The sequence below is a fragment of the Chaetodon auriga genome, chromosome 18 (genome assembly GCF_051107435.1).
Source record: "Chaetodon auriga isolate fChaAug3 chromosome 18, fChaAug3.hap1, whole genome shotgun sequence".
Taxonomy (NCBI): Eukaryota; Metazoa; Chordata; class Actinopteri; order Chaetodontiformes; family Chaetodontidae; genus Chaetodon; species Chaetodon auriga.
Window position 1 is genome coordinate 5,170,113 of NC_135091.1, and position 12,864 is coordinate 5,182,976.

Genomic DNA, 12,864 nt, shown 5'->3' on the forward strand with positions numbered 1-12,864 from the left:
GTAGCGTGTCTGTGAGGTTCATTACAGCACATGGCTACAAATGGAATATTTCAACGTGCTGATGGTGTGGGGGGGTATTTACATTCTTACTGCACTCAAACTGGCCTGATAGGGCTACGGCATGGGGACGTGGGACTGTGGGGGCAGTGTGAGGTGACGAATAAGGAGCCTGAGCACTCGCCTCAGTCTGCGGCGACATGCAGCCACTGGCACCTGTTACACTCCATTTCCCTAAAAGGAGACACTGGAGCCAATCAGAGCTCAGAACTGCCACTCGTTGCTGCCTGCACAGGCCATCCCAGGGATCTGTCGTCTGCTGGAGGTCCGGACCCTGCCCTCAGCTTCCTTCACACCCCCCTCTTACAATATTGCCTCTCAGCTGTCTGGCATGTCCCCCCCCCCCTGTCCTCACACATCCCCCGACACTGGCAAACTATCACAGGAGGGTCCCCTTAGACGGCTCCTTAACCAGATTACTCAGACGAGATCTCAGATTACCATTGCACCCTCCAATTACCCACATCCCCAGCACTCTGTTTGAGCTTAGTCATATTAGCACATCCTTTGGGACCTGAATGGCAGCTCCACAAATTATGAATGGGAGAAAGATGCAGCTGTTTGAGGCAGAAATCTGAATTAATCAAAATATTGCAGTTACAGGGTTTTCCGGGTGTCCCAATCAACATACTCAAGTTGAATAATTTGACACCTAAAATGCAATTAAGACACCGCATTCTAATGTACAAACCATATATATTTATCTCATCAAACTAACCACCATCCAGGCAAAAATCTTCATGAAACTTCCTCCTACTCCTCATTTCTGTCCACTGCCTTTCATCTCCAAGGCAACATCTCTCCTGTCTGCTGGCGTCCCTGACACAGGATCCACTTTACTGGACCATTTTGCCGAGCAGCACTTAATTTGGGCTTGTGTGAACCCATGAGCCCGCCCACCAGCCCCCAGCCTCAGGATGCTAGGACATATTTAAGGACCCCCTCACACCATCGCCCTTTGTCCCAGTGGAAACTCCAGTCTTGTGGTTACAACTTGGTGAGTCCCTTTACAGTCTTCTTGCATTTCAGCTGGTGGTTTTTGGACTGTAGGGATCAGGGAGGATGAGCAGACGCTGCTGCTGTAGGACATGTTTTTGCCACAACATGGATATGTTTTATACACTTTGCACTTCGCTTCTGTCTGTGATAAGAGCTGATTGCGTTTTTTGGGGGAAGAATGAGAGCTGAGTATAAGAGAGGGGGGAGAAGTTCAAAGAAAGGGGGGAAAAAGAGAAAGTGGTGGTGATGAAGAGTTCAGAAGGTGTTCATTAAGAGTGACACTCTGCAGACTATGAAAGTCTCTGAGGTCAGGGATGCAGGGATGGGATGCTTGTAGTGGAGTGCCAGACATGAAGCTCTAACTCAGAATAGATACAACCTAAAAACATGTACTGGGTTCAACAAATATGGATTTACTTCTAGGTTGAATAGATAAAAAATTAATTTGACTGGTTTCATACCAAGAAGAACCAAGTAACAAAAAATCCATTTTCATTGTAGGGATAAAAACCCTCTGAAGTAGCTTTTCTAACATCATGGGAAGCTAAAAATAATTATAGTCTAGTCTGTCTATCTTGGCCTGAACTCTTCAGAAGGAGATGTTTAGTTTCAGTGAGGCTTTCCTGATTAAATGAAAAAAAAAAAAGTAGTTAAAAAAGCAATGAAAGTCATTTTTCTGCATTAACAGTAGGTATTTAAATACAGGATGGTACACTATAGAAACCAAAGCACAGATGAATACATATATTGATAATGTCAAATTTACTAAAGAAATTTAGAAAAACTCTCATTTCAATGGTGCCTTTGACAACATACGATTTTTCATAGGTTGCAATATTGAGGCTGATATCCATAAAAACATGACATAGACAATACCCCAGCAGCCATTCAAACTGAAGTTAGAGATGCTGATTTGAATGGGGAAGCCTGTATGAAGGACGGGATGCTGCCACTTGGGATGCAGACTGTGGCCAGAGATCCTGGAAGGATCTGAGCACATGGTCTGGCCCCAAACAGAGGAGTCCACTATGTGGCGACAGCTGAGGAGAGACCCATGCCTCCGGTGCCACTCGTCAAAAGACACACCGCCTCAGCTGTTAACTGGCTCTGGCTTAACGACCAGATAGAGAGGAGGGGTGTGGGGATGGAGGAGGGTGACAAGGGTCCCGAGGCTGAAAATAGCCCCATGAGAGTGTGTGTGGGGGGTCCAGCCATGTCCCCTTTTGGCTTTTCCGGCAGCTGTGGGACTCAGAGAGGAGATTAGAGCGCTCAGGTGTCTTCATACTGAACGTGGTGCTACATCGTCTCTTTGAATTGCATGAATTTGTTTTCTGTGCGAAATGATCTTCCCATAAGTTTTTAAAGTCAAAACATTAACTGTGTTAGGCTGACTTACCAAAGTACAACAGAAACTTTATGAAGAACCTTGAAGAAAGCAAATAATGTTCACTGTTAAATAGAAGTTCCTGAAACAGACAAATGTGAATATCACAAACTAATGTTTTTACTGTTTCTCCATCCTCTGTCTCGAATAGAAGGCCATCCCAAAAAAGACCAAACATGTGTGACGACGACGAGACCACCGCCCTGGTGTGCGACAACGGCTCTGGCCTGGTCAAGGCTGGGTTTGCCGGTGATGATGCTCCCCGTGCTGTCTTCCCATCCATTGTTGGACGCCCCCGTCACCAGGTAGGACAACTGAAAGGGCCACGTAGCTTTGTCACAGGCTGTTTAGCTTGTTCCTGAAATACTGAGATGTGTTTGCTTCGTCCTCAGGGTGTGATGGTGGGTATGGGTCAGAAGGACAGCTATGTGGGAGATGAGGCCCAGAGCAAGAGGGGTATCCTGACTCTGAAGTACCCCATCGAGCACGGCATCATCACCAACTGGGACGACATGGAGAAGGTGAGATTATATATTAACATCCTTGTTTTGTTTTTCTCGTCATGATTGGAGCCTAATTCTACATTTATTATATGAAATTGTTCCTGACATACTTCTTCCTCTTCTCTTTTCACAGATCTGGCACCACACCTTCTACAATGAACTCCGTGTGGCCCCAGAGGAGCACCCCACCCTGCTGACTGAGGCCCCCCTCAACCCCAAGGCCAACAGGGAGAAGATGACCCAGATCATGTTTGAGACCTTCAACGTCCCTGCCATGTATGTGGCTATTCAGGCAGTGCTGTCCCTGTACGCCTCTGGTCGTACCACCGGTGAGTCTCTCCCAAGGACTTGAACTCGCTGACTGTACAACGTCAGGCCGATGAAAATGCACACTTTAAGTGTTGTCCTCTAACAAACTTCTGCTTTTTCTGGACAGGTATTGTGCTGGACTCTGGTGATGGTGTGACCCACAACGTGCCCATCTATGAGGGTTACGCTCTGCCCCACGCCATCATGCGTCTGGATCTGGCCGGTCGCGACCTGACTGACTACCTGATGAAGATCCTGACTGAGCGTGGCTACTCCTTCGTCACAACTGGTAAGAAATCCCCAACAACTAACTGGAAAGAGAAAAATGGATGAGTTATAAGAGTAATAGAGGTTTGGGACACATAATATGACACTTAGTACAACTACACAAGGTCATAATGTCAGCAAACTGACACGTCCCTCACATGCTGTAGCAATATTGAGCTAAAGATTGCTAACATTAGCTAGCTATCGGTCATTAAGCTACCAGATCAAGTGTATTGAATTGAAAAAGAATGAGCTATTTCTTACCTCAAAAGTTTCATAGTCTCGCTATAAACACAAGAAGACAGCTAATAAGAAAGATGAAGTGCAGAGCCTCATTTAGCTTACTTCTAATTTACTTAACTTGCAAATGTTAGCTAACGTTAGCCACAGTAAGCTACAGCTCATTCCGGACCAAGTGAGGCTAGCAACAAACTCCTGAAATTTATTGAGTGATGTGTGTTTTATTTCCTTATTAACAATTCAATTAATTTAGGAGAGAAAGAATATTTCTTATTTTGAAAGCCGCCCTTTAACATATGCTAACATTTGTCACAATAAGTTACCTATACTGGGCATACTAAGTGTGGCATAGCAGCAAAACCGTCATTTGAGAAAAGGTGCATTTAATTGGTCATGATAAAAACTTTTAATTTGCAGGAGGAATACTAACACTAAACTGATATTTTCTCCCGCCAGCTGAGCGTGAGATCGTGCGTGACATCAAGGAGAAGCTGTGCTACGTTGCTCTGGACTTTGAGAATGAGATGGCCACCGCCGCCTCCTCCTCCTCCCTGGAGAAGAGCTACGAGCTGCCCGACGGTCAGGTCATCACCATCGGCAATGAGCGTTTCCGCTGCCCCGAGACCCTGTTCCAGCCCTCCTTCATCGGTGAGTCGTGACGGCTGAACCAACACTCAGCGGACAGTTATCCTGAATGAACCACATGTTCTACAAGTCATACTTCACATGTACAGTGAAACTTTTTAAAAAAAATAATGTATGAGCTGGCAAAAAAGAAACATTTTGACCAGAAATAAACACTCAAATGAAGTATATATGATATTACATTCACATCTCTCAATATTTATTATATTTCAGAATCTTATTTATTTTCCTAGTAAAATCTTTGATGTCAGTCATATGAACACTCACCGTTTCCTCTCACCTGTGCAGGTATGGAGTCTGCTGGTATCCATGAGACTGCATACAACAGCATCATGAAGTGCGACATTGATATCCGCAAGGACCTATACGCCAACAACGTGCTGTCCGGTGGTACCACCATGTACCCTGGTATTGCTGACCGTATGCAGAAGGAGATCACCGCCCTGGCCCCCAGCACCATGAAGATCAAGGTGAGCCCTTATGGACCAGCACTACCTGGTTAAATCCATTTGACAGGAGGCTTTCAAGTTGTAAAATCGTTCTCGTACCAACCTGTATCTCTACCTTTCCCCCCTCTTGTCAGATCATCGCTCCCCCTGAGAGGAAATACTCCGTCTGGATCGGCGGCTCCATCCTGGCCTCCCTGTCCACCTTCCAGCAGATGTGGATCAGCAAGCAGGAGTACGATGAGGCTGGCCCCTCCATCGTCCACAGGAAGTGCTTCTAAATCTCCAACCATCACCGAAAACCCCTCAACAACTGCACCGGCTCTCCCTCCATACCTGTATTTCTACTGTGCCTTTTGCTGTATATACATGTACTATTGTAATAAAAATAGTTGCTTTTAACAGTAAATGTCTGGAGTGTTGGAGTCTCAATAACAAGCATTTACATGAACATATATTTGCCTGTTGATTCAGAATACATAATTTGGGTACGGCTGCACTGTTATTCCATTTACCAAAAGCAGATATGAAAGAAACTGTAGTCATCTCTCTTCTTTTTCTATTCCACAAAAACTTGCAACTTCCCGCTAATCCAAGAGAGTTTTTAAATAGTTTCTTTATCTTAAGAAGTCAGAGAAATTTCTCAACACATAAATTAATTAAAACTCAAAATCACCACATTTGGAGATACATGGTTTTCAGTGGACAGGATGTGTGAAGAGTATAAAGGTCAATATTTGCCTCTGAGAAGTACAGTACTTGAGTAAATGTACTTTGCACTACTGTTCATCACCATCATCTGAGAGCTGAAGTGAAAGCTGTTTCCAAGCTGAAAGCTCATATCTACCACTTTCCCATGTGACCTGAATGCAACACTTGTCACTTCCTGGTCACCTGTGCCACAGGTGATATGGATGAGCATAATAAAGCCGGCCTCCTTCATTCACCACTCATTTTGCGGGAAACAGAGATTATGGTGTCACAAGGCTGTTGAACTGCGTGCTTTCTGACAGCTCTCACTGATATTCAAACCATGAAGGTCACAGACAGTAATGTGATCCGGTTTCACCTTCAGGTTCTTTATGGGATAACCACGAGGAGCTTTGAGAAGAAGAGGGAGCGACTCTTCATCGGTGGTGCAAAGGTCTTTGGTGTTCCTCTGGAGAGTTTAGCCAGGCAGTACATAGCTGAGTTTGGACTGGTGCCGTGGTGAGTGGGAGCAGCAGGATGAAGAATTTGTGAAATTACAGCTCAGAGATTAATCTTTTTTTTATTGTTTTACATGTTGTGTCTCAGCTTCTTGGTGGATGCTTGTTCATTTCTTCTGGAGCGTGCTGGGACTGTAGGCCTGTTCAGAAAACCAGGCTCTCTTCCTCGCATTAAGACCCTCAGGGTAAGATTTCGACCCTCTGTAGATTTCATTAATGTCTACTGGAGCAGTAGCGCCACCTGGTGCTTTGAGCAATCAGTGCTTCTGTATCTGTCAGCTTTGTCTCAGTGGAATGTGTGAATGTGTATTAGTGATGTGACTTTTTATTTTGGAAAGCTTTGAATAATGTTGCACTTCCTGTGTGTGTTCCAGGCCAAGCTGAACAGAGGAGAGGGGTGTCTTTCCACGGCCGTGTCTTACGATGTGGCAACTCTCATCAAGCAGTTTTGCAGGGAGCTGCCGGAGCCTTTGTTTCCCTCTGAGCTCCACGCAGCCCTGCTCAAAGCCCAGGCTCTGCCCAACCTGGAGGACAGGACTGCAGCCCTCCAGCTGCTGTCCTGTTTGCTGCCTGCCAGAAACTCCTCCTGTCTGCATTACCTGTTCGACTTCCTCTCCAAAGTCTCCCAGAGGTTTGACACTAACAATGTGCAGAAATTAAAATGTGTTCAGGGCGCATTAAAGTAGTAGATGACCACCAATGTGAAGATGATTGATTCGATTTTGGTAAATGAGCAGCAGTTAGCTGAATAGATGGCACAAATGTCGAGGTTTTAAAGCAAGCAAGCAATGTTTCCACCTGTAAAAGGAAGATTACTGCCTTGGATAACTGTATTAGTGCTGTCTGTCTGCATCTGTGGTTCCCAAACAACCCCTCAGCCTGATTACAGTCCTGACAGTTACTTCCTTTAAAGTACGAGTTAAAATGATTGACTTTGTTTTTCGGACAGGCTTCAGCACATTTTCAGGTGACATTCTGCTGATTTCATGTGTTTCTTCTCTTCATCCTATGTGACGCCATCAGAAGCGCCGAAAACTTGATGATCAGCTCCAACCTCGCTACAGTCTTCGCTCCGTGTCTTTTACCGTCTCTCAACAAGGCAGAGATGTCCGAAGAGCGACTCGAGCTCAGAGTTCGTGTCCTGAGCACCTTCATTGAAAATCCTCACTTATTTGGTAACAAACCACTCAGTCTGTCGTGACGCTACAGTTTTGATTAAGGGTATTAATGATACCTGTTTATTAGGTGTGATTCCTAAAGCGGTCATGGACAGCATGGAGTTTCTAAAGAATTTACATCATCTGAATGGAGCAGAGAGAGGACATAAAAAGAGACACAGTTTCAAAGGTAAAGAAAATGAAAAATGTTGGCCCTCATTGGCTTTTCCTCAATTGTGCCCTCTTCAATTTCATTTCCCCGAACACTTAAAGTGATGCAGTCCATGAAGACGGTGCCCTGGATTCAGGGGAGGTCAAAGGTCAGACCTCCAGTCTCTGAGCAGGAGCAGGGGTCCACCTCAGGAGACAGAAAAACGCTCAGGAGGAGCCTCGGTCAGGAGGCTTTCCCCAATGTCCAGCTGTTTAGGACCTGTTTGCCTTGTGCAGGTAAACACGATATGAAGAATGAAACTGGCTCTAATGGGTGTGAATTTGTACCATAGATACCTTCTGGGAAGCTGTCATGTCAATCTACACAGTCAATGATTTGTACAGAATGTAATATTAAAATTGTTTATAGACCAAGACTGCAGCCCAGCAGCAGCTTTGTTGGACAGCTACGTTGGCAAAGACACATGCAAGACTCCGCAGGAGGGACTAAAAAGGTGAAGTTTAAACACAATTATAGAAATAATTTGATGTCATACTACAGCTGATCTCTGAATGCTAACATTATGCATTGTTGTTGCATCAAATGTTTCAGTTCTGGAGCAACTTTGACAAGAAATCGCTAAACATCAGACTGTCCAAGTAACTTATTCAAACTTGTTCTTTTTTCATTTTCAGGGATCTACGTTTGGGTCATTTTCCGAGGTTCGGCAGAGGATCGGATGCAGGCGGCTCTCCTGTGCTCAACGGTGTCGGGAAACTGCACCTCACATCTTGGAGGAGACGCACTTCCATATAAAGTACTGAATATTAAGAAATGTGGGTCACCCCGTATTTCTGCAGCATTTTAGATTCAAATCTCTCACAGACCGCTTTGTGTTTATAAAGTGGCTTACAGTGGTTTAGTGTTTTGAATCCATTCACTTAAAATATGTTTTAACATTCTACATTTTAATGAATTTACTGTATGTACTTTTACTATTTATTCCTCAACAAGACTGTCACATGGATTAAGTTTGACTACACTTTTATTTCAAGTGAATAAACCTTTTTTCAAAATGTTTTTCTCATGTGTATCTTTTACCTGCACATGAGCTACCTGTGTGGCCTGACCGAAGGTGATGAAAGTAATCCTTGTAAGAAGTTAAACAAGTCAGTACAGACCCAAATAATAAGAGAATTAATTATACATACACACACACAGAGAGAGAGAGAGAGAGAGAGAGAGAGAGAGAGAGAAATAACAAGCTAGTCCATGTTCAGATTTGTCTTATTTTGACAGTGGGTATATCAGCATTATGCAAACGGTTGAATGATTTATCACACTAACCACCTGCTGAAGATGATTACAGAGAAGATGGGCGTACGTTTGTGGTATAAACTTGTTTTCATGGTGTACATACTGTCCTGGCGCCTGTGGTGGCTCTCACTGCAGTGCTGCTGTGCGTGCTGCACAATTAATTGGCACAATGTAACAGCCAATGAGAAGGGAGGATTTCTGGTATCTTAGCAACTGCATCTTGAACCGTGAAGTGAGGCGGATCGCATCCTGCAAGGTTGCATAATGGTCAACTATGATGACGATGGAAATACAGTGTTTCCCTTCAAACTAAAGTAGGAAGAAGAGCTAAACGTTTAGGACAGTTATTTTTATCACAATAAGAAAGCAGTAAAACCTAAATTCATGCTAAACCAACTTTAATCCGAGTGAATTACGGTGATATTTGTCGAGAAACAGATTTAAAAATAAAAATAAAAGATAAAAAATTCTTATCGCGTTTGTGAAGCAGACTTTTATTTTGGGAGCCGGATATACGTGTTTGTATGCTGGCGAGATTGACAGAGGTCTCGCGCAGCAGGCAGGTCCCACCATCCGCGCGGACACGGTAAGAAAAATACACCAAAGAAATCCTTTTTTGTGGATCATTTGCGATGTTTTCTAGAAATACATCATATGTTTACTCAAATAAATGTAATAATATACAGATTTTGATATAAATGATGGGGTTTTTTTCTGTTTTATTGACATAATGTAGGCTATTTATAGACTATTTACATCGGCCCTCTGTTTACAGAGTGAGTGGCGCACCAAGGCTTTATTCCATTTACACATAATTCATTTTACAGTTTTTATTAACCATCATAACAGCTGACAGAAAAGCATCCAATGAAAGCTCTCTCCACATTATGGACCTTTTTGATCTAATTTGTCATGTGAATTAGTCATGTGTCTAACAGAAACATGCACCTGTGTTTGCACATGATTACACGCCTGACCGGCCAGTAAAACCTATTGTGTTTTCTCCCCCCCGCAGATGACAGAAATGGGCTCGGCTGTGCGGTTATGGTTGCTCGGCCTCCTCCTGTGCCTGCAGCTCGGCAGGGCTCCAGCCCGCAGCCCCCGCACGGCGGACCAGGTGTCTGAGGCCGACATCCAGCGGCTCCTGCACGGCGTCATGGAGCAGCTGGGCATCGCTCGGCCCAGGGTCGAGTATCCTGCGCATCAGGCCACCAACATCGTCGGGCCTCAGAGCATACAGGGTTTGTTGGGCTCTGTTTCTCCTATATCATGTGTCTTAATTCGGTACTTGATTTCCTGCTTTTCTCTCGTTCTGATCAAATAACCCAAACAGGAATATAAAATCAACACCATTGTCTCCCGTTTGATTGGTGGCCATATAGTTAAAATAATCCCATTTTGATGCGGTGATATATTCTCTCTGTCTGTCCAGCTGTATGTCATCTGTCTTAATTATGCATTTACTTTCCTTTTTTATTTAGAAACAACAAAACAGAACAGAGCAATGCAGGCTACACATAAAATCAATTTAAACACACAAAGTCCTTCCACCGCTGTCCCACATACAGGATACACAAAACTATTTTACATTAAGTTTTTACATTTTACATGAATTTTAATTCACAGTAACCAAGTCTTCAAACCGCTTGTATTATCCTAATAACAGTGCAAAACTCAAAGATACTCGGTTGCTTGTACTTGCATTATGAAGCTTTTTCTTGATGGTTGTGGTGGAGCTGCTGTTTTTCTGGTGATTGCAGCCCTTGTTTTCCTCCACAAGGTGGTGCTCATGAGGGGCTTCAGCACCTCGGCCCCTTCGGCAACATCCCCAACATTGTGGCCGAGCTGACAGGCGACAATGTTCCGAAAGACTTCAGCGATGACCACGGATACCCGGACCCTCCAAACCCCTGTCCCCTGGGAAAGACAGGTACAAACTCTTGTTCTAAGCACGTTTTTCAACTCTTTCTGTTCTTTGGTCCATTTATTTGCACTTTGCTGCTTTTTGCACGTGAATTTCTGACTGAAAATGATCTGAATCACTACATTGACCACTTGTAAATTAATTGCTGGTGTTTCAATCAATCAATCAATCCTGATGAACTGTAGGTTAGGCCGTAGTAAGGCTCCTCTTCTTCTTCTCTGTCACATTCACAGCAGCAGACGGCTGTCTGGAAAACGCTCCGGACACAGCCGAGTTCAGCAGAGAGTTTCAAAAACACCAGCACCTCTTTGACCCGGAGCACGACTACCCTGCCCTGGCAAAGTGGGTGAGTACAGGTGGACAGGGGCTAATTATTATTTTTACCAGGGGTCAATCAAACAGGTGAAACATGCTCCTTTTTGCTTTCTTACTACTTATTTCCACCAGGCTTGACTTAAATTTTGCTTTCCTAATGCTGTAAAACAAAATATAACAAGTAAATACACTGATATAAATGTACTGAATGTTATTTATTAATATAGTGTTTCTGATACCAGGTGGGCCCATTTTTATGATCAAGCTGTTTGAGTCAGTATGTGCTGATATCCAACATCAGTATTGGTGCATCTCGCATTCTAGACAACAAGTGTTTAGAGCTTTTTTTTTTTTTTTCTTTTAAAGAAATTAGACTAAGTCGTAGTCATAATGGGTTGTTATCTGCTCTAGTTTCAGTCTCTTCTCATCTCTTCCTGTCTGGGAACAAGCAGCCCACCACTCACAGCTTTGGTTTCTCATGCTGGCGACGGCATAAAAACAAAACTGAAGACAAGACTTTTGCCATTTACAACATCAAAAGAAACTTGTATCTTGGTTGGTCTGGCCTGAAGAAATCACACGTTTGAGTGTTTTTACTCACTGGAAAAGCATTCAGGCAATTTGTTGGCTGTAATTTAAGAACAAAGGGCTGGCTGTAAAGCAATGATTTAATGTCTGAAAACTGTTTTTTCCCCTGTGTTTCCTTTCAGAACAAGGAGCTTTTGTACCAAAAACTGAAGGGAGGACCAAAAAGAAGAAAAAGGGTACAGTGTTTGTTGTCTTTTTCCTCCTCCTTTGTAGTGTTGTGTCTGAGAAACCACATCAGCAGCACGGAAATTTACCCCAGAGGGGAGCACTGTTGAACTCTCTGCTTTAGATGAGGAGTGATATTTTCTGAACAGAAATCCCACTTTTTGGGGTGAAACACTCGTTTTTTAAATCAGATTTTGTTCTATGTGGTCAGATATTACTGCAAGTCCTGATGTTTGCAGTAGTAATATTTTTATCCGCCTCCTGCAGAGTGTCAACCCGTATTTGATGGGCCAGAGGCTGGACAACGTGGTCGCCAAAAAATCTGTTCCTCACTTCTCCGAGGAAGAGGAGGAAGAGGCACCGACCATCCCTGCTGATGGCAAATCCACCACCTAAACCCCTGCACCTGCAACACTCACTGTAATATTTAAGTACACGCTGATTGAAGTTTTTAACACTGCATATTTAAGCATTATGGTAAATGGTACATAGAAAAAATATTTTATTGTGTTTTTTTATTTTATTGGAAACATATTTGTTGACCAAGATCCTCAGTAATTAGGCTCAACATGCTGTAACTGTGATGTGTTTAAAAGATTTTCTTAGACACGAAACACATTAGAATATTCAAGGCCATTTCTAGGTGGAAAAGTGATTCTCAGTCCACTTATATCAACTCATTTTAAGGCATTTAGAATAGTTGCAGGAGATTCAACCATTTAACCCAAAATGCTAAAATACAGCGTGTTAAAAACTTGACCGGCAGTGCACAATATATCTACAACTGTATTATAATTAGAAGTTGTATAAAGATATATTGATTTGGAGGAATGTTGAATCAGAGAGTTATTATTACTCATGACTGTACAGATAAACTCACAAGTTTCATTTTTGTGTCTTGATACAAAGTTCTGTGTCTTGAAGCAAAGACTGAATACAGATCATATTCTTAGAAGTTAATTATAAATTGTTGTTGCTTTGCTTTGTCATGTAAGGGATGACTGTCACTGTAGCATGGCAAATATTGTAAATCTTCTTCTGATTAGTGTCTATTCACATCACCACACTGTCATTATGAATCTCTGCAGGCAGCACTGAATCCATTTCGGATCGCTTCATCATAACAAAAATGGTTGTGTTATGTTTTTGTTCTGCAAAGTCAAATAAACGATTTATCTGCATTGAGAAA

The 12,864-nt window shown here is 43.1% G+C and overlaps 3 protein-coding genes across 4 annotated transcripts; all 3 read left to right on the top strand.

Moving 5' to 3' along the window:
• Positions 1-1,025: 1,025 nt before the first annotated feature.
• actc1a (actin alpha cardiac muscle 1a) lies at positions 1,026-5,205 on the top strand. Of its 2 annotated transcripts, none has more exons than XM_076755905.1 (8): positions 1,026-1,054; positions 2,592-2,745; positions 2,833-2,961; positions 3,077-3,272; positions 3,380-3,541; positions 4,216-4,407; positions 4,693-4,874; positions 4,988-5,205. In XM_076755905.1, exons 2-8 carry the CDS (start codon positions 2,617-2,619, stop codon positions 5,129-5,131), a joined length of 1,134 nt encoding a protein of 377 aa, XP_076612020.1. In that variant the 5' UTR covers positions 1,026-1,054; positions 2,592-2,616; the 3' UTR covers positions 5,132-5,205. The 2 variants fall into 2 exon arrangements, with proteins under 2 accessions (XP_076612020.1, XP_076612022.1); XM_076755907.1 differs by having other exon boundaries at positions 1,033-1,054; positions 2,595-2,745.
• A 678-nt stretch (positions 5,206-5,883) lies between these two features.
• Positions 5,884-7,548, top strand: LOC143336645 (inactive Rho GTPase-activating protein 11B-like). Its single transcript, XM_076756909.1, has 4 exons — positions 5,884-6,059; positions 6,147-6,243; positions 6,433-6,689; positions 7,082-7,548. Exons 1-4 carry the CDS (start codon positions 5,884-5,886, stop codon positions 7,257-7,259), a joined length of 708 nt encoding a protein of 235 aa, XP_076613024.1. The 3' UTR covers positions 7,260-7,548.
• Positions 7,549-8,965: 1,417 nt separating this feature from the next.
• scg5 (secretogranin V) lies at positions 8,966-12,864 on the top strand. The gene is made up of 6 exons (XM_076756085.1): positions 8,966-9,269; positions 9,699-9,924; positions 10,464-10,613; positions 10,841-10,953; positions 11,633-11,686; positions 11,943-12,864. Exons 2-6 carry the CDS (start codon positions 9,699-9,701, stop codon positions 12,069-12,071), a joined length of 672 nt encoding a protein of 223 aa, XP_076612200.1. The 5' UTR covers positions 8,966-9,269; the 3' UTR covers positions 12,072-12,864.